The sequence below is a fragment of the Pteropus alecto genome, unplaced genomic scaffold (genome assembly GCF_000325575.1).
Source record: "Pteropus alecto unplaced genomic scaffold, ASM32557v1 scaffold359, whole genome shotgun sequence".
Classification (NCBI taxonomy): domain Eukaryota; kingdom Metazoa; phylum Chordata; class Mammalia; order Chiroptera; family Pteropodidae; genus Pteropus; species Pteropus alecto.
In genome coordinates this window covers 4,337,591-4,358,392 of record NW_006443119.1, presented here as the reverse complement: position 1 = coordinate 4,358,392, position 20,802 = coordinate 4,337,591, and the positions used below count along the sequence as shown (strand labels likewise).

Below are 20,802 nucleotides of genomic sequence, written 5' to 3'. Positions count from 1 at the left end.
TTTAAGAATTGAATATATCAAAAATTACTTATTTTATATTTACCCATATACTTTCCTTCTTAACTGTTTCCCCATGAAGAGAAGATTTTCTTCATATATCTTTCTGCAATGTGACTGTTGTGTTAGCTGTGATAAAGAGGGTTGTTTTGTGTTTAGGAGCCTATTTTGTGGTGGGCCTTGTGTTGATTCAGTCTTCTCTCCACTTTTCTCTATTTTAACTCATGTTCATAAGTGCAACAAGACTGAATTTGACAGTCACTAAATGCAGCTGTAAATTGAAAACAAAAATTGCTAATGTAGGCACTGACATCAAGTAGCAACTTTTGGTTATGAAGTAGTTATCTAAATGATTCATAATAATTATATTAAATTTTTTAGATTATTACCAATAGAAATGAACATATTTTCTTATGAAAAACTTTGCAAATCTCTGACTATGAGAAATACTGTCTTATAGAAATGACTGCCAAAATGTCCTGAATTTTCTAAAACTGGATCTATTTCCAGTATTCAGTCTAATGTTCAGAATACATTTTAATTTTGGTCAGTCAATATTCACTTGTTCTCTTGAAACTCTATGGTAATCTTGCCTCTTTTGAAGGAACAGGTGATCATAGAGGTTCAAGACAGAAGGAAAAGTCCATTGAGAACTGCCCATGTTTAAGGCTCCTATTTTACCTTCTTCTGACCCTTTCTTCATTTTCAAAATCTAAACCAGGTGTTTTCAATACATTCAGGCACTGTTTTATGGCATACATTTTATAACACTTTCTTTGCTATTCTGATTAAAAAAAAATCCATAGATAAATTAACTTGCCTAGAAGAGACAGAGTTATGGTAAGGCTAATGAAAGTTAAGCTTCAGGACCCCTCACTTACACGGTCACCTCCAAAATCCTGGAAGAGGTCATTTGTTTTTGTAAAATTTACAAAACATATTTTAGCCATATTTGGATAAGACCACTTTCTTTCTCCCCTCAGACTTCCCTCTGTCACATGTCCTTTCCTATCAGCACCATAAAAGTTGCAGGAAGATTTTGGGACCCAGCTAAAGTGAATTTAAGTTGAGGATATGTTTAGTTCTGGGTTAGTATAATGCTGCATGTGGTTCACAGTCACTTCCAGGTATGCTAAGGTACTATAACCCAGCCTGGGATAGGAATGGCTTCCAGAAAAACCCCACTGAAGAGCTGACTCTCCTGGCTTCAGAACACAAAGGTGAAAGGCCAAGGGTCATGCTGCAGCAGGAACATATCTTCCAATCCTTGGTACTGAAAATTTGTGGGCCGTAGAGAAAAAACAAGATTGAAATATCTGGAGTCAGAAGCTAATCTTGTCAAAAAATTTTTTTCAAGCATTGGATGTGTATAAAATTGTAAACAGAGAATTTGATTCATTTCTGTGACTAGTGAAAATGTAAGTTCTCTCTTATTAGGAACATACTCAATAATGAAGAATACAAAATTATAAACACGCCATGTGTCTTTTTTTTTTTTTTTTGGATGGGGATAAAACAATATATAATGTATCAGAATTCTACAATTCTCTAGTAGTACTACGTTGAAAATATCTCATGTGAATTACATTTTCTATGTACCTCTATAAGTAATAGAAAATAAATGCTGATCAGTGATGCTAGGGGAAAGGATGTATTATATTTCTAGTTTCTATAGAAAGAATAAGATTAACAATACCACTATCTGATGAAGAGGGGATCAAAGAGTATGTATGGTATTATAGTAGAGAGTCTAGCAGAAATTAATTAGTTTTTTTGAATTTTATAATGTTCATGTTATTTTCAGCTTTGTATTTTGTAATTTGGTATAATTTATTTTCTTGTTCTAACTTAATTATCATTCTAATATCTAATATTGTATTCATAATTTTCTATTCAATTTTCTCAGGATGGCCCCCAAACTGTGGAAGTTTCAGGAGCCTGAAACTAGATCCACCTCTCCTACCTACACACATACATATTTTTAAAACCAATATAAATCCCAATTTTAATATAAATAAAATAAAATAACTTTATAATAAGAAAATATATCCACGATGAATGTGCTGACCCTTTCTTCCTGACATGAGGGTGAGATATTAATGATACGAATATCATGAACAGTGTAGCTGTCGGTGATCAGATTTTCTAAAACAGTAAACTGTAAACAATTCCTGTTCCAGGAAAAGCAAAGAATAGTTCTCCCTCAGTATACATGGTAGTTTCTTTCCATTAAAATTCAGTATACACAAAAAAAGTGCAAAAAATACTTTGTGTTTATTTGTCAAACAGTCAGGTTCAAAGCTCAAAGGCTCAAAAAATTATAAAAGATCTAGCGGGAATTCTGTATTATGCAGGCTGTCCTGTGTATTGCAGGACATTTCCTTGCCTACTAAATGCTGAAAATGTATCCTGCATATCCATCACTGAGACAAGCAACAAGCAATACCCACCCCTAATCCACCCCCAGCCCAACACACACACATGTGCACACACACGCACACACATACACACAATTTCTTCATACATAAGGAGTATGATCTGAGATTTTCACACCACTCTCAGGCTGTCATTTCCTAGCCCCAACTCATATCCACTCTCACCCCCCAGAAACACACTGCTCACAGTACTGTTTAGCCTGGTCCAAAAGGATTAGGGTTTCAATTAAAATGCAAATATCTTCATTATCAGCAAATGATCTAAAGTGACTATTTTAAGAGAAAGCCGCTTTCCATTTTTTACCTGTGTAATTCTGTAAGAAGGTATAAAATAAACCTTCCCTACATTACATTTGTTTTGAGGGCTGACTCTGCAAGACTGGAGTTTCTCTGTTTAGAACCGCACGTGAGAATGACCTCAGAACCCCACAGACAACTCCTGCAACTTCCTTGCAGCCTTGGATGTGTGAGATGAGGTCTGCCCCACTGGCACAACTGCTTTGATGTGATCCAGGCTGCATCCTCTGGGGACAGTTTTGCCTTCTGGACCCACCAATGGCCTTTCCAGACATTTTCCTATGGACTGGCCAGGAGGATGGGGAAGAGGTCTCTTACTCTTCTGTTCTCAAGTCAAAAGACTCCTTATAAAATAATCATAATAACAGTAATAACTAACCTATACATCATTTACTATTTGCCAGACTCTGTTCTAAACTTTTCACTATATTAAATCATTTAATATTCACAACGATAGGCACTATTACTACTTCCATTTCATCAGAGAGGAGGCTGAAGCACAAAATGATTGAGTAGCTTGCCAAGAGTCACATAACCAATAAAATGGTATGAGCTGAGAATCAAACTCCACAACCTGTTCAGAGCCTGGACTCGTGCTCAGTCTTACATCTACTTAATCTCTTTAAAATATTCATGGATAAGCATTTATTTTTATTCTTTTAGTTTTTTTAATTTGATAGAATAGCCTAAAATACAAATGTTTTTCCACCATCTTTTGAGAGTTTTTTTCCAGCAGATTTGTAATTCTGTTATCCCCATTCTGAATGAAAGATCATCTCACCTAACTTCTGTATATGTTCAAAGGCAAGAAAACAAGTCCAAGGCCCTTAGGTTTCTTGGCTGAATCATAGTGTTTATAGGCAAAGGTCATGGTGAATTTGCTTGAGTATACTTTATTGTTCGGACTCCTCCCTAACTACAAGATGCCACAAAGATGTCTTGTCTGGAAAGTGAATGGTTGGTTATATATCTAAAAGACAGGGAGTTCGATGTCCCAGATGCCCACAATACAGACTATAAAGCAATATAGATTAGGCTCAGTCAGTGATCAAGGCTTGAAAAATTTTAGGAGACCTATTCAAGGAACTTTTTCAGTATTTTGTTGTTTTAAAGATACCCCAAAATTGTAACACTAGTTAGAAAACTTTTCCCAGTCTATTGCATTTTTATGTGCACTTAGAATATGACTATGTACCTAACCTAGGCCCCTTGACTTCTGGACTTCCACTGATATCCTTTAACTGGATATCTGACAGGACTTGCCTATAAGCAGTCTGTAGGATTTTAGCTCTAGCTCTAATAATTTGTAAAATTCAAATAGTGTGGTCATTTTTGAATTTGAGCAATAGCATATTTTATTAAAATCAGGTACTGGAAATATATTTTGTACCTATCTCCATTCCAATCTTTATTTCTGTGAAGAATTCCACTGATTTTCTCTTCCATGATATAAAGAAGTTAGCCTCTAAAATGGAAGGGAAAGGATCATCTTTAGGATTGATTGTTTCTTGAAGTTTATTTTTCTTTTCTTGGGGGAAGATTTCTGTTCATGCCCAAGGTTGTAGCTTGTATAATCCCTGTCATCTCTTTCTGAATGGCATTTGCTTTAGGAGTCCTGGGAGTTTCCATTTATTTCTTTTGGATCTACCCAAAGCAGATAACTATTCAGGTCAAGACAAAAAATAAAAATGTATTAAAGCTAGTGCCACTATTGTGAAAATCCACCAGGCAATCGGCACCCACTATTGAGTGCTCTTTCCTGAGCAGACTCCTGTTCAAGATGTCATAAGGAGCTGATATCCTCCTGGCTCTACGAATCTAGAATAAAAAGGAAAGAATTTCCTTTCTTTTCTCTTCTTTTTAGGCACATCTATGAAATATACATAACTAATATGCCAATAGTGCCAACAGCGCTTCATGGCTGAAGATTGAGAAATCACCTCCTAAAATCAAAAACAATTGTAGAACAAGAGGTTGGACTAGATCGATGATTTTCTATTTGTGGATTATGGATCCCTTGGAATACAAGGAGTTTTTGTCTGGGGACTATGAACTCATGTGAACTTCAAGTACAATGTGTAGCTTGTATGAATAAGGATATATATTATATGGATGTGGTCATGAGCCAGATTGCCCACGTCAAATCCTAACTCTTTTACTTAGCAGCTGCATGTCCTAGAACAAGTCACTTAACCTCTTTAGTTTCCTCATTCATTAACCTCATAAAGTTGGTGGGAAGAACAAAATCTATAAGGCATATTGCATACTTAGCCTTGTATTTAGTCTTTGGGGAGAGATCAGTATTTATCAGGTATATATACACTATAAGCAGACAGCGATTCTGCTCTTTCATATCATATTCAATTTTAACTTATTTTTAATGGATCTGCCAAATATTGAGAGGAAAAAGCCAATAGTTCGGCCTTTCTTTCAGCTTCCCTTTTAGAGAAGGACACAAAGATCAAGACACTCTTTGTACTGATTCCTCCTTTGGCAGCACATCCCAAATCACAAAAGTTTCTGTCAACAGCCTTTTTCTCTGGACACCTCACAGTAGATAGGCCATATAGTTCATGCATGGCCAGTTATGCTTCATTCCACCATTGCTACAAAGAAAAATGTAGATCAAGGTTTCCGAGAACCAATAGCAGGTCACAATTTACAGATATAGATGTTGTTTATGACTGTTGAACACATAAGAATCCAGCAGTAAAATGAGATTGACTCTATTGATCTCAGTGAGTACATGATCCTGATGTTGATGGGCTGAGTACAAGATATTAACAGCATACTCTGCTCAAATAGTGGATATAAAATTTGGAGAATTTTTTTTTTATAAAGTAAAAGATGTGTGGAATTCAACTGGTACATCAACCAGTTATATCAGGATAGAGTGGAGTTATTATTTAAAATTAGTGTTTATGTGTTCCTTTGGGTACCTGTTGTTGTATACTGTGGGAATTAGAGTATGGTTTATTCTTTCTGATGTTGATGTTGTTGGTTTGTTGTTGGTTCTGATTGATTTTCAGGAGCAGATGGAGATGATTTGTTTTGTTTTTAAGATTTAATGAACTGCTTTTGTTGAATTTGCTAAATCTTTGCCATTATTGCTACCAAAACACTACCTTCCTTTCAATGCTGGACACAGAAGCAAAGCTTTAGGATGGTGAAACAAATGAATGTGGTCTCTCTAACTCCAAAGTTTATACTCTCCAAACTAGGAAATAGTACCTCACAGTGAGCTCTGCTCTGCCTTTCAAACAAGTAGGAGATATTTGGACAGTGTGTAGACTTATGAGGAAGCCTTTAAAATGACTATTTGAGTCACAGTAAAATGATTGTCTCTGAAGGACAATTTGATCGTAGGATCACTGTCCTAAGGAAAAAGAATTCCCTCCTGTGCAAACTCTCAACAAAATGGTAAATTAGAATCTGTCTCTGTCTCTTCCAGGATTTCGGTATTCAAATAATGGCCTCTGACAAACCTCAAAAACTTCTTTCTCTTCCTCTTCCCAATCTCCATTAAACAACTTTTTTTGTTCTATTCTTTCTTATCATGTTCTCTTCTTCATGACTATGTCTAGGAGTGAGGTCGTTTACATAAATTATGCTGGCATAAGATACTAGTTATCAAATAAAATATCTTATGTAGTTTATCAATTGCCATAACTCAGTTGAAATGCATGTTTCTCCTAAGAGTTCTTAAAAAATAGTGATAAAAAGAAGGGGGAAGATATATTTATTGAGCATCTTTTACATACCAGATGCTGTGTAATGCACTTTACAAATTTATTATTTTATTAAACCTCACAATAAAGCTGTGATCTGGGTATCATTATTGCCCCGTGATCTGGATATCTTTATTGCCCCTTTATTACAGGTAAACCTTAATCACATAAATGCTAGGAGTATTTGAATTCAGATCTTAACACAAGCAACTTGTACTTTTCAAAATCTCTAACTAAAATATTGCATGACCTGGGACCAGTCACTAATCTTTTTCTAAAACTTTCTATTTATGAAGAATTTTAGCCCCATATTTTCTAATTTCATAGAAGCTGGAAGCTTTGGTTAGATATTTATGCGGAGCAACTTTATGTTTAATTCAATAAACAATTCAAGAGTCTGTGAAGAAAAACATGATATCATAGAATGAGACCTTTGCTTGCCTCCTCTCACAACCACATCAAAATTACAACTAAACTACAGAACGGTCATTATTGGGAGTCACCTGAAGTCTAGCTGAACAGAAGTCCTACAACTGGAAACACATAGAAGAGGCCACCTTGAGACTGGCACGAGGGGCAGAGACAGTATGAGGGGCTGAGGGAAACTGGCTGGTCCCACACCTGCATGGAGATTAAGAATCGGGAAAATATCTTGGCTACGGAGATCTTCTCAGAAGACTGAGGGGTCCCTGACACACACAGGGCTCCTTTTTTTTTTTTTTTTTTGCAAGTTTTGAGGCTGTAGTAATTTTATTTTATAATATAACATACTATAAGTTTATAACGGCTGTGTTTAATAACTGACTTGGAAAATTGCTGATATTTTAGCTACTGGGTCTGGTGGCACTACTGGTTATAGATACAAGCTCACTACTCAGATTGCGCCAGGGGCTGGGGACAGGGCAGGGAGACCCCCCTTTTCTTCCTGGAGGTGGAAGTGATGGGGAGTTCCTGTGCTGGGAGTTCCAGTACTGGGAAGAGAAATCCCCACAATTTCTGGCCATGAAAACCAGTGGAGATTGTGACTGAGTGAGATGGAGGGATGAGAGAGTTGCAGACTTTCCTCTTACAGAGCCTACACATATGTACTTACTCAGTGACAGACTCACTCATGCTGAGCTCCAGGGCTGGGGTAGTAGCTTGAAAAGCATCAGGGACATATGGGACATACAGGAAAGAACTGAGTTGTCTGGCTTCAGGACAAGGTATGGAGGGGTGGTTTTCTCCCAGACAGAAGTGCAGGCTGAAGATATTGTTCTTTTGTTGAGCCCTCACACACTTGACTTGCAGACTCAGGCAGACGCTATATCTGAGTCTCTGTCAATGTAGCTAAAATTGGTCACCTCACCCTGGTGATTCCCTAATATCCTGCCCCTCCCAATGTACAGGCCTACCCAAGCTGCTTTCAATGGATTTTCCATACAAAACTTCTGTCTTAGTTTATGCTGTGGACTTTTGTAAAATTTCTCAAAGGTTCACAAAACCTGAACAAGTAGCACCTGGCCTCAGTGTGCCCCATACCTCTTGCTGAGCCACTCCAAGCCTGACTCTAGTGGCAGCTAGCCTTGATTTGCAGCTTGGCCTCTTGAGGCACTTCCAAGCCCAATGTGGTTGACAGCCATCTGTGGACTGTTTACTGGCTCATGCCAGGTGGTCCTGGACAGGGCACAGGCTGCAACTGAACTTAGCCTGAGGCGGGGTCCCTCCCAAGAGTCCCTGGCCTTCATGCTCCGTGGTCAACTTCAGTCTGAGCTGGAGCACCACCCAGGATCATATTTGAGGATGATACAGCCAAAGAGCAGACAGGGAAGGCACCTGAGCCCTGCTAAAGTGAATCCTGTTCTATAGGGTCAGCCTCTGAACAACAGTTTCTCCACTGGTCATGGCCAGTGTGCACAACCAATCAGCCAGAGGGTCAATCCCTCCCATTGATGAGCAAACAGCACACAAGACCCAACTATAACAAGAGGGAACACACAACCAATAAAAGGTACATACCTGGAGCACCCAGTTCAGGTGACCTTGGAAGAATGTGCCACTGGGACTCACAGCACACTTACTACATAAGGCTGCTCTACTAAGACCAGGAGATGTAGCAGCCTTACGTAATACAATGAAAGATACACAAGTGGATAGCCAAAATGGAGAGACAAAGAAACATGTCCCAGATGAAAGAACAGAACAAACTGTCAGAAAAAGAGCTGAACAAAATAGAGACAACCAATTTACCAGATGCAGAATTCAAACCACTGGTTATTAGGATGCTTAATGAACCTAGGGGAAGAGTAGATGAAATCAGTGAGAACTTTAACAAAGAGACAGAAAACATAAAAAGAAAGATAGAAAATATAAAAAATAACCAGTCAGAAATGAACACAATAACTGAAATGAAGAATACTTTAGGAGGAATTAACAGTAGATTAGATGAAGTAGAAAACAAGGTAGCAGAAAACAGCCAAACAAAACAGTAACAAGTAAAATAAATACAAAAAAAAAAAATGATGATAGTTTAAGGGGTTTCCAGGACAACACCAAGCATTCCAACATTTGCATTATAGGGGTACCAGAGGAGAAGAGAGAGCAAAGAATTGGAAACTTATTTGAGGAAACAATGATGGAAAACTTCCCTAACCTGGCAAAGGAAATAAACATCAAGCTGAGGAAGTGCAGAGTCCCAAATAAGATAAACCCAAGTAGACTCGCACAAAACACATCATAATTAAAATGTCAAAGGTTAAAAATAAAGAGAGAATCTTAAAAGCAGCAAGAGAAAGGCAGTTAATTAACTGCAAGAGAGATCCCATAAGACCATCAGCTAATTTCTCAACAGAAACATGGCAGGCAAGAAGGGATTGGTATCAAATGTTCAAGTGATGAAAAGTACAGACCTACAATCAAGATTACACAGCATAGCTATCATTTAGAAGGACAGATAAAGAGCTGCCTACAAGAGACTCACTTCAGATCAAAAGGATGTAAAAGGATGAAAAAGGATGTTTCCTGAAAATGGAAACAAACAAAAAAACCTGGGGTAGCAACACTAATACCAGAAAAAATAGACTTTTTAAAAAAGATTATAACAAGAGACAAAGAAGGACCCAGTTATCCCACTTCTGGGTAATTATCTAAAGAAACCCAAAACACCACTTTGAAGGGACATATAAATCTATATGTTCATTGTAGCATTATTTACAATAGCGAAGATATAGAGGGATCCTGGAAGAATCAATGGATGAATGGATAAAGAAGAGGTGATATATATTCAGTGTAAAATATTACTCAGCCATAAAAAAATAAAGTAAAATAAAATCTTGCCACTGAACCATCATGGATGGACGTAAAGGGTATTATGCTGAGTGGAGTAAGTCAGACAGAGAAAAACAAATGTCATATGTGGAATCTAGAGAACAGAATAAGCAAACAAACAACAGAAACAAGCTTATAAACACAGAGAGCATTTTGATGGTTGTCACATTGTGGAATGGAGGGATGGATGAAGGTGGGAGAGGATTAAGAGTTATGAATTGGTAGTTACGAAATAGTCATGAGATGCAGAGTATAGCATGGGGAGTTTAGTCAGTAGTATTGTATGGTATATGGTGTCAGATGGGTACTGGATTTATCAGATTGATCACTTCATAAGTTATATAAATGTCTAATCACCATATTGTACACCTGAAACTAATACAGTACTATATGCCAACTATAATTAAAATTAAAAACATAAAAATTTTAAAAAAAGAAATGAAATTATTTTATATTAGCTGAGTGACCCCAATGTAATCACAAGGGTCCTTACAGGCAGAAGAGGAAGGCAGAAAAGAAAGAACCAGAGAGATGGCAGAATGAAAATGACTCAGCTTGTCATTACTAGCTTCGAAGATGGAAGGGGGTTATGAGGCAAAAAATAAATAAATAAAAATAAAATAAAATAAAAATGTCTGCAACCCCTAGCAGCTGGATTCTTTCCTAGATTCTCCAGAAAGGAATACAGTCCTGCTGACACCTGGATTTTAGTACAGTGAAAGACATTAAACTTCTAACCTACAGAACTATAAGACAATAAAGTTGTGTCGTGTTAAGCTGTTAAAAAATTGCCCAATTAGGCACCACTCTGAATATTATCTTCAGAGAAGCAGGCAAACCCAGGCATAGCTGATGAGTTAACTAGATATGATACAGACAACATTTCCTTCTCCTTTTTGGTTTCATTCAATATTAAAACCCTAGAATTTTGCAGCTCAGTCTGCACCTGACTGGGGCCAGACTTTTAAGAGGCGATGTCTACTTCCATGGGAGGCCCCGCTCTGCTGTGGATAGCTTTACTGCTCTTCTGTAAGTAAAGGTTCAGTTACTCCTTTTGGAGGAGCCAAAATGGATCTGGGGAGCAGCTGGGTTGGGAATGTCGACAGTTTTAGTAGTGACTTGTTCTATGCTTTGCACAAATCATGAGACATTTCCCAGAGATTCTGTAGTGAAGACAAGCTGGAGAGCAGAAGAAACTGGGCTGAGCAACATCTAAGGAAGAAGCTGAATTGAAAGCCTGGTTTCTTGCAATTGCTCTGGCATCTCCCAGAGGGCAAGGAAAGGAGGATAGAGGAAAAGGAGAAGAGCCTTATCTGCCTGGATCACATACACACACGATGGAATATTACTCAGCCATAAGAAAAGATGAAATATTGCCATTTGTGATAAATTGGTTGAATTTTGAGGTGGTCATGCTAAGCAGAATAAGTCAGACAGAAAAAGTTGAGAACCATATGATTTCACTTATATGTGGGATATAAAACTGAAAGCAACAAATGAACAAAAACTCCTAGACACAAACAGTTTAGTGGATACTGGAGGGAAAGTGGGAAACGGGGTCAAATACATGGTGACAAAAGGAGATTTGACTTTGAGTGGTGAACACACAATGCAATATAAAGATCATGTATTATCAAATTGTATAGTTGAAACTTATATAATTTTATTAACCAATGTCACTTGATAAATTTAATAAAAACAAAACAAAAATAAAACAAAAAAACTCTCTTCAGGAGCTTCAGAAGGCTAAGTATATACACTAACTTATCATTTCTGGACTTTTGCAGCTCCAGATGGCATGTCAGCAGGTGAGTACTCTTTCTGTGTTCCCTCAGTGTTTCAATGTGTCTAGGCATTACTTTCTCCACAGTTTCCCTTTATTCCTTTGTTTTCTAATGATTTTGAATCTTCTTCTCCCGTTCTAACCACTTCCTATTTCCATCTTCCCTTGTTCTCCTTCTTTTTTTCCATTCAATATCTTCTTACATACCAATTTATTCTCTCAAGTCACCATCTTTTCTTTTTATGCCAACAACTATATCTGTTGAACATTTAAGTGTCTTTCAGTCTCTCTTCCAGGCACTATCACATAATCTCATTCAATTCTTACATCATTATCATTATTATTACTGCCATTTTATAACTGAGGATGCCGAAACTCAGATTCAGTGATTTTCTGAAGCTTACACAGCTAACAAAAAACTGGATTCTAACTAAGTCCCTTGGGTCCAAGTCTGGTCCTCTTTTGATGGCATCACCCTTTCCTCATTACCACCTGATCGCTTCCTTGAACTGACCACTTTAGTTCAAGTTTATTTCACATCTCTTTGTTCTTGGAAGACTTTTAAAATCAATCCTCTTGGTGGTTCTCATTACCCTCCAGAACTGACATATATTGTTGCTGCATATACAGTTATTTATCTGTTATTCTCTCATTTATCCATTCAATATACAAGCCATTGTGCTGAGCTATGGTTGAATATGACAGACATTGTCTCCACCTGAAAAGAGATTGCAGCTCTTATTTACAGATTCTGAAATTGAAATCAAGAGAATTAAAGTGAGTATAGTACATCACATAGTAAATTTGTTTGCTCGTCTGTTTTTTAATATCCTGTATTTGTGTCCTGTTTTTCTCCCTAGGTTGGGAGTTTTGGGGTGGGGGCTACAAAAGTTCCTTTCTTCTTTTAACCCTAGAAATCAGGATAGGGTCTCATTACCAGCAGTACAAGTGTAGACTGATCATTGGTTGACTATTGGTATGTCTGTACTTTGGAACCCAGACAATTTTCAATGATCTTGTTTTCCCTTTTATATCTCTTTTCATAATTTGATCTTTTAGAAGCCAATTGGAAATCTATGGTGTCCCTGAATCCCCCGTGGAATAGAATATTTAGAGGAGAGAATGTGACTCTTACATGTAACGGGAACAAGTCCCCTGAAGTCAACTCCACTAAGTGGACTCACAACAATACCATGTTAGTAGTGACAACTCCAAGTTTGGACATCATAAATGCCACATTCCAAGACAGTGGGGAATATAGATGTTGGAACAAAAATCTTATCCCAAGTCAACCTGTGTATCTAGAAGTCTTCAGTGGTAAGTTCCAAGGCTAAGAAAATGTAGATTCTCTCATGTGAGGAATGGCTCATCTGAAGATTGGGAAAAAGTAAGTTATTCCAAGAATTAGGGTGCCAGGGTGGGACTTTGAGTCTCTTACTCAAAACTCGTCGATCTCTCTTCTTCCTTCTCTACTCCTGTCTGCTTGCCTTTCTTCTGCTTTCTTTCAATATTTGAACACCTCCCAATGTTATTCTTCTATTCTATTTCACCTCTAACTATCTTTCCTATATAAGTGCAGATGTGTATTATATGGTCAATGGCACGTTGGATACATGAACATTACAAAGAGCTGCATTTGAAATAGGATCAAAAGGTTTGATTTAAAGATTTGCTCTGCAATTTCCATGTGCAACAACCTGAATGTTAGGTTGTTCTCTTCATTTTGAAAGATATCTGTGTACATTCCTCAAGTTCTCTACTTTTACTTAGAAACAAATCTTATGTTTGCTTCATCTTTATCACTTTCCTACTGCCAACAATTAGCACAGCATGCTTAGGCATATGTGGGTTAGTTAGTAAATGTTGAATGAACAAACTAATGATTTCATTTGAATAGCTAGGTTATTGTCATATTTTACTTTATATTTTAAAATAAAAAATATATTTATTTTATTTTTTAATTTTTTTAATTTTTCAATTACAGTTGACATTCATTATTATTTTATATTAGTTTTAAGTGTATATACTTTATGTTTTTCTCTTGAGTGAAAAACAATGTTTCAACATTCATATGCAAGTTCCCAATATAAACTAAAGAAGTGTAGAACATCTCCTTTATTTCTTTGGAATAGTTTCTGAAAAAATCCTCAAGCATTTCTCTTAAATAAAATGTTTGCACAAACTAGACATATTTTAATTTAAATTATTTGGTGAATGCTTTTCAATTATTAAAATGATATTAGTCATAGAAACTGACTTTTTTTTTGCTGACTCATTACTGAAAAATATCTGTCGAGTACTTACCAATGCCTAGGTATTGTGTTGGGCACTGGGTATATAATGTAAGGAACAGACTTGGCCCCTAGCCTCTTGAAATATAGAGTCAAATGAAAATGAGAATATTAAATAATTACACAAATAATATAAAATGTTCTGAGGAAGTTTTGGGGCCCACTAAGATTAATAGTAAAACTGAGAAGTCCCTATGAAGTAAGAGAGGATATAAAAGATACTCTCTTAGGCTTAGAAATCTTAGGTAGAATAGATTTATTTCCCCCTAGTAGCTGAAACTAACAACAATGGAGCTAAAGGGAATTCCAACGATAGGCTCAGCAGAAATGTCAGAGAAATTTTATGGCCCCAGACTTACTTTTCAGGAGAAGCAAGGATTTATCAAAAGAAGACAGGCTCTAAGCATTATTTTTGTTGACTTCATGAGCCAAGAAATGTATTAATGATAAACAATGTTTTCTGACACACACTCTATGTATGACCTCATTTATTTTATCTATCTATCTATCTATCTATCTATCTATCTATCTATCTATCTATCTATCTTCTATCTATCATCTATCTATCTACCATCTATAATCTATCTATTCATTCATTGTTAAATAAATAACACAATAAATGCTTTTCAGACTGGCTGCTCATTCAATCTTCTACTGATGTGGTATTGGAGGGTGAGTCCTTCCTCATCAGGTGCCATGGTTGGATGAATCGAAATGTCTACAAGGTGATTTACTACAAGAATGGCAAAGCACTCAAGTACTGGTATGAAAACCACAACATCTCCATTACCAATGCCACAATAAGAGACAGTGGCACCTATTACTGCAAGGGCATACTTTGGCAGATAAACTATACCTCTGATCCCCTTGAGATTACTGTAAAAAAAGGTGAGTTGGTAAAGGTAAGGGAATAACCTCATAGCAGGGAAAAGGAGAGATAACATCTCTGCTTGATATAGTTAGTTGCAGCTTGTAGAATGGGAGCAGCTATGATACATTGGAATGTGTACTAAACTTGCAATGGAGAGACCTAGGGTATAATATATCTCTTAATCTCTGTCTTAGAGTTTTTATTTGTTTAATGGCAGTAGCAATACATGATCACATTATGGCATTTTTACAAAGATTAAATGTGGTAATATTTGTGGAATGGTTTTATAAACTGTTAACCACTACCCAAGCATAAAAGGTTGCAATTAGTTTTGATCTCGAAGTCACCTGCTGATCTTGGGGAGAACACACATTTATTAAATTGAAAAGGAGTTTCAAAGTTTAAGGGAAAAAGCTTGTGAAAAGCTTGAAGAGTCCATTCTAGCCTAGGAGGGCTGGGAAAGGAAATCAACAGATAGTGTTCCTGTGTCTTGGGAGAAGAGAAAGAGGACTTGATGAGGAAAGGATAGGCAGGTGGGCTGCCTCTATATCCAATGAAAAAGACTGCTCTTTTCAAACTTTATATAAGAAAAGGAGCATTTGAAATATTTACCTTACAAGAAGGAAATTAGACTTTGAGTTGCAGACTTGGTTCATGCTAACATTTACAAAAGCATGAGACCAGAAGCCAGAATTAAGTTCTAATGGCAGTTCTCTGTTAACTAATTTGATACCTAAGTGCTATTTAATTGTCACTGGGCTTCCAGTATTTTTATCTGTAAAATAAAGGGTTTGGTTTAGACTTCATCAGAATCACTTGAAGAACCAAAAAACATCGATGTCCATATTTCATCATGAGAAATTCTGATTTAATTGATTTGGATAAGGTCTGGGATAAGTATTTTTGAAAACTCTTTCAGGTAATGGTAATGTGTAACCAGTGTTGAGAGCCACTGGTCTAGGCAATCTTTAAGTGATTTCTGGCTTTAATATTCTGTGGGTCTATAATTCTAGAATAATCACAAAAAGCAGTACTTTATAAAAAAGTAACAGAATCACAAAATAGTGAAAATGGAAGGAAACTTTAATGATCTAATCCAATATCTTCATCTCACCCAATAGGCATGCAAGAAATGATTGATTGATTGATTGATTGATTAATAAGACACTAGTGATCCTCAGCTCTCTGCCTCCTTTCCACCAGCAAATAATATGTGGAGACGGGTCTTGTCAGCTCCAAGAAAGGGGTCATCATTTTCATAATCTTCCCCCTTGGGCACATTGGCTAGAGGAATCGTTAGACAAGGGCTGTGGGGAAATATTCGGGACTTCCAAGGATTCCAGGGAGCACAGTCTGAGGAAACCAAACATAGGAGTGTTTTCTTTCTGCAAATGGATGCTTTATTGTGCTAGAAGATGGAAGACCATGAGGGGCCCTTCTCTTAGGGAAGATGAAGCCTCAAACCTTATTCTTAAATTCTTAATTTGACTTATGTTTCTTTTTGCATCTAGATCCCACCACAGCTCACCAAAGCAACTACTACTGGCTACAATTCCTTATCCCATTGTTGGTGGTGATTTTATTTGCTGTGGACACTAGGTTGTTTATCTCAACACAGCAGCAGTTCACATTTCTCTTGAAGACTAAGAGGACCAGAAAAGGCAACAAACTTATGGACCCACATCCCAAGACAGACCCCAAAAAGAACTAATGTCATTGCTCAAGAAACATTTGCAACAATTTCTTTCCAACATCAGCAATTGCTTCTCACTTATCAAACACAACTCACCGTGTACATGGAAAGATCTGTGCTCAAGGCTTTACAGAACTTCTTCATTAAACCAACTGAAACTGGTTAAGTGGCATGTAATAGTAAGTGCTCAATAAACATCAGTTAAATAGGTAAAAGAACGTATAGATTCATTTATTAGTATCTGTGAAAGAAGTACAATTCAAATAGAATTATAAAACCATAAAACATGATGCTTCTAAGTATTTGAGAATTGCTAGTTTTTTCATTTGTTTTGTTTTGTGTTGTTTTTGCTTCTAGAGGCAAAAAAACTACAAAGTTCCAGGTTAGAAATATTCTAATTGTACATATGAGCTAGGAATGAGAAGACATGTAGAATGCTGGTGAGGTTGATCATTTCTATGCTCTCTCTTCAACTTTATTATCCATGAGCTTCTTGTTCTTGGGGAGAATCTGTGGCAGCCTTGAGCCATAAGATCTAGGTATGAAGCTCAGTCTAAGATTCCTTTATGATTGTTTCATTCCTTTAAAACCTCCCAAACTTGTATCTTGAATATCCTATTATAGCATATTGGAGAAATTCTAGTGAATAATAATAATCAGAACTCTCAGCTTTGAAAACAATCCAGAACTGAATAAATCTCAGACAAAAGATCTAGACATTTTTGGATTTGGTTTTCCCAACAGCATTCATTGGAGGCCTAGGCTTCTCTCATGGAGTGAATGGGACTAAGTCTTATAAAGCCATCCATGAAAGAAACTAAAATATACATGGGAAGAAATTGATCCAAATCCTCATTCTTCTATGTTTTAGGTTTGCAATGTGAGAAAATGGACTTACGCTTCCATGTATTTCAGTATTTCATTTTAAAATAAGAATGATAATAGTCATCCTGTCAACCTATTGTTCTTCTAAAATTAAGTGAGAGCCTGTATCTGGAAGTTCTCTATAAATTGCAAAGGTTTAAAGGTCCTTGTAGCATGCATGAAACCCAATCCTTGCTCTCCCACCCCATCCCACCTCCACCTATGAATAATTTTACTAGATGCTTGAGGGAGCATTACGGAAGAGAGACAATATATTGTCATTTCTAACCATGATTGCACAACAGTCAATGGGAGATCAGAGTGCCTATATTTTAGCTACATTTTAGGACAATAAATAACACAAGGAAGAAGTGACTCTAGAGTGAAATTTTGTAAATATCCATGATACTGACAAGTCTCATTTTCTCCTAAAAAATGTTTTTATGCCATAAACCATAAATAAATTACTGGAGATTTTTTTTTTAACACAGGTATCTGGTATGAACCTTCTGAACACTCTCCACTTTTTAAAAAATTTCAGAGACATTAAGAAATGACCAGATTCTCCATGAACAGCCTTGTCACCTGGCTTCATGTAAATAAGCCTAATAAATGGTGAAGAGATTTTTCCTGCAAAAATAGGCCAGGAAGAGTCCCCACAGGAGTCTCCTTAGTCATTTCCCCTGCCCTTAAGGAAAGATCTATTACAGGGACCTTGAGACCAAGTTAACAATATCTTCCTTCACAGTGTTCTGTACGTCAGGCTAGAGAGCAAGTTACGTACTTGTTTATTTAGCCTGAGGCCAAATAACTCAGAGTTAAGATTGAAAAGACATTTAACATGGATAGAAAGTCCAGACTTGAACAGCTTGAGATATATTTTCTAAGGGATTTTCTGTTTCTTTTTAATATTAAAATTCGCTTTCATCTCCCTTTTTATTTTTACTCCAAGCTTACGAGGGCCATGAGTAGAGCACAAACCTAGAATTATTATTATTATTTTTAATTTAAAAAAGCTGCTCTTAACTAGCTGTGTCATTGAGGAATTACTTGCCAGGCTCTGAGATTCCATTTCTTCTGTGTAAAAAGAGGAGATTAGACTAGATGTCTCAAAGCTCCATCTGAGCCCAGACATTTTGTCATTCATTACTTGAAAACCCGATTCCGATGTGGTGAATATCCAGGTACGAAAGCGTTCCCCAAGAAGCTTCAGGGTGAAATTTTCTGCTTTATTGAAATATAATAATTAATTACTTACATTTACATTGTACAATTCAATGTGTTCTTCTTCAATTAAGTTAGCATACAATAATATATTAGTTTTAGTTGTACAGCATAGTGATTAGAGATCTACATAACTCACAAAGTCATCACCCCACTGAGTCTAGTACTCCTTTTCCCCCCTACATATTTATTATTACATTATTAACTATTTTCCTTATGCTACATTTTATATCTCCATGTCTATTTTGTAACTATCCATTTGTATGACTTAATCCCTTTGCCCTTTATCGCCGTCCCCGCAATCCTCCTCCCATCTAGTAGCTCTCAAAATATTCTCTATATCTATGAGTTTATTTCCATTGTTGCTTTTGATTATTTTGTTCTTTAGATTCTACATGTACATGAAATCATTCAATATTTGTCTTTATCTGACTTATTTCATTCAAATCAATACTCTCTAGCTCCATTAAAGCAATATCTTTTTCCATCCACTTACCTTTAGGCTGTGTGTGTCTTTTAATCTGAAATAAATCTCTTGTAGGCAATATATGTAGGGGTCTTGTTTTTTTAATCTATTCAGCCACTCTATCTTTTGGATGGAGCACTTAATTCTTTTCCATTTGAGATACTTGTTGATAGGAATATAGTTATTACCATTCTTTATGTATGTTTTTGATACATGTTTTTTCTTCTTAAAGAAGTCCCTCCAACATTTCCAATAATACTGGCTTGGTGTTGATAAATTTCTTTAGCTTATTTTTGTCTGGGAAGCTCTACATCTGTCCTTCAACTCTAAATGACAGCTTTGCTAGATAAAGTATTCTTGGTTGTAGATCCTGGGTTTTCATCACGTCGAATATTTTGTGCCAAGCCTTTCTGTCCTGCATAGTTTCTTTTGAGAAATCAGATGCCACTCTTATGGGTGCTCCCTTTTAAGTAACTAACAGCTTTTCTCTTGCTGCTTTTAAGATTCTCTTTTTGAATTAACCTTTGACATTTTAATTATGATATATCTTGGTGTGAGCCTCTTTGGATCCCTCTTTCTTGGGACTCTGAGCTTCTTGGGGTTGTATGTCTATTTTCTTCACCAGGTTAGGGAAGTTTTTCATCATTATTTCTTCAAATAGCTCTTTGTTTTCCTTCAGATACCTCTATGACATAGATATTTACAGTAAATAGTGTCCCAGAGGCTCCTTAAATTATTATTATAGTCTTAGCTTCTTTTTTCTTGTCATTCTAATTGTCCTTGGCATCCCTATCTTCTCTACTGGTGGTTCGATCCTCTTCTTTATCCACTCTGTTTATTCTCTCTAATATCCTCTCCATCTTAGATAATGTGTTCTTCATTTCTAATTGGTTCCCTTTTATACTTTTCATTTCCATGTTTATGTTTTTTTATCTCTTTATTAAAGTTCTCACTGAATTCATCTACTCTTCCCCTAAGTTCATTAAGCATCTTTCTAACCAGTGTTTTGAACTCTACATCTGTTAGATTGCTTGGGGTTTCTGCTTCTTTGTCTTCCCATTTTGGCTACCTTCCTGTGTCTGTTTCCTTACGTACTGGGCAAAGCTCCTAAGTCTCCCAGTATTATTAGTGTGGCTTTGTGTAGTAGGTGTCCAGTGGCACAATCCTGAGGAGTTCAGCTGCAGGCCAAGTTTAGCCCCTGCCTGTGCCCCTCCGGGGCCACCTGTTAAGATTCAACAAGCAATCCACAGATGCTGTGCTTATAGTGGCCTCAAGAATCCACACCAGAAACTGAGGCCAGCTGCCACCTGTGTGAATCTTGGCACTGCTCAGCAAGGTGCACTGGACTCACTGAGAACACAGCTGGTTGTGGCTTGAGTGGGTCTGCGAGTTGGGGGAAGAAGAGTTTCAGGAAATCCTCTGCATGGAGTGACCTCTGTTATCCAATTTGACGTTTCAGTTATGGTGGCACTGCCTCCAAACACTGGGTGCGGGAAGGGCTCAACAGAGGAACAATGGATACTGCCAGCACTTCTGCCCAGGAGAGAGCCTCACCTCTGGTTCTCATTCCAACCACTCAATATTCCCCCGTAAGACCCTGGAGCCCATCATGAAGCTGACCCAGTGCTGATGTTCAGAGTGAGCAGGTCCGTCACCGCAAAAGTCCGCTTGTGGACATGGCCCTTTTAAGTGGTGTCTGGAGCTGCCGGCTGTGGCTGCCGTAGCCTCTGTCCCACTTAGTTGTTTGAGACTGAGCAGCTTCATGTCTTTGCCTTCTCCTATCTTCTACTGTTGCAGGGTGAGTAATTATTTCTCTCCCCAGTTTAGTACTTCTGTTCATCTAGATC

The 20,802-nt window shown here is 37.0% G+C and overlaps 1 protein-coding gene across 1 annotated transcript; it reads left to right on the top strand.

The window, feature by feature from the left end:
• The first annotated feature begins 10,737 nt into the window (after positions 1–10,737).
• FCER1A (Fc fragment of IgE receptor Ia) lies at positions 10,738–16,471 on the top strand. The gene is made up of 5 exons (XM_006922927.2): positions 10,738–10,792; positions 11,551–11,571; positions 12,606–12,863; positions 14,468–14,725; positions 16,232–16,471. The coding sequence occupies exons 1-5, from the start codon at positions 10,738–10,740 to the stop codon at positions 16,417–16,419; spliced, it is 780 nt and encodes a 259-aa protein (XP_006922989.1). The 3' UTR covers positions 16,420–16,471.
• Positions 16,472–20,802: the final 4,331 nt, after the last annotated feature.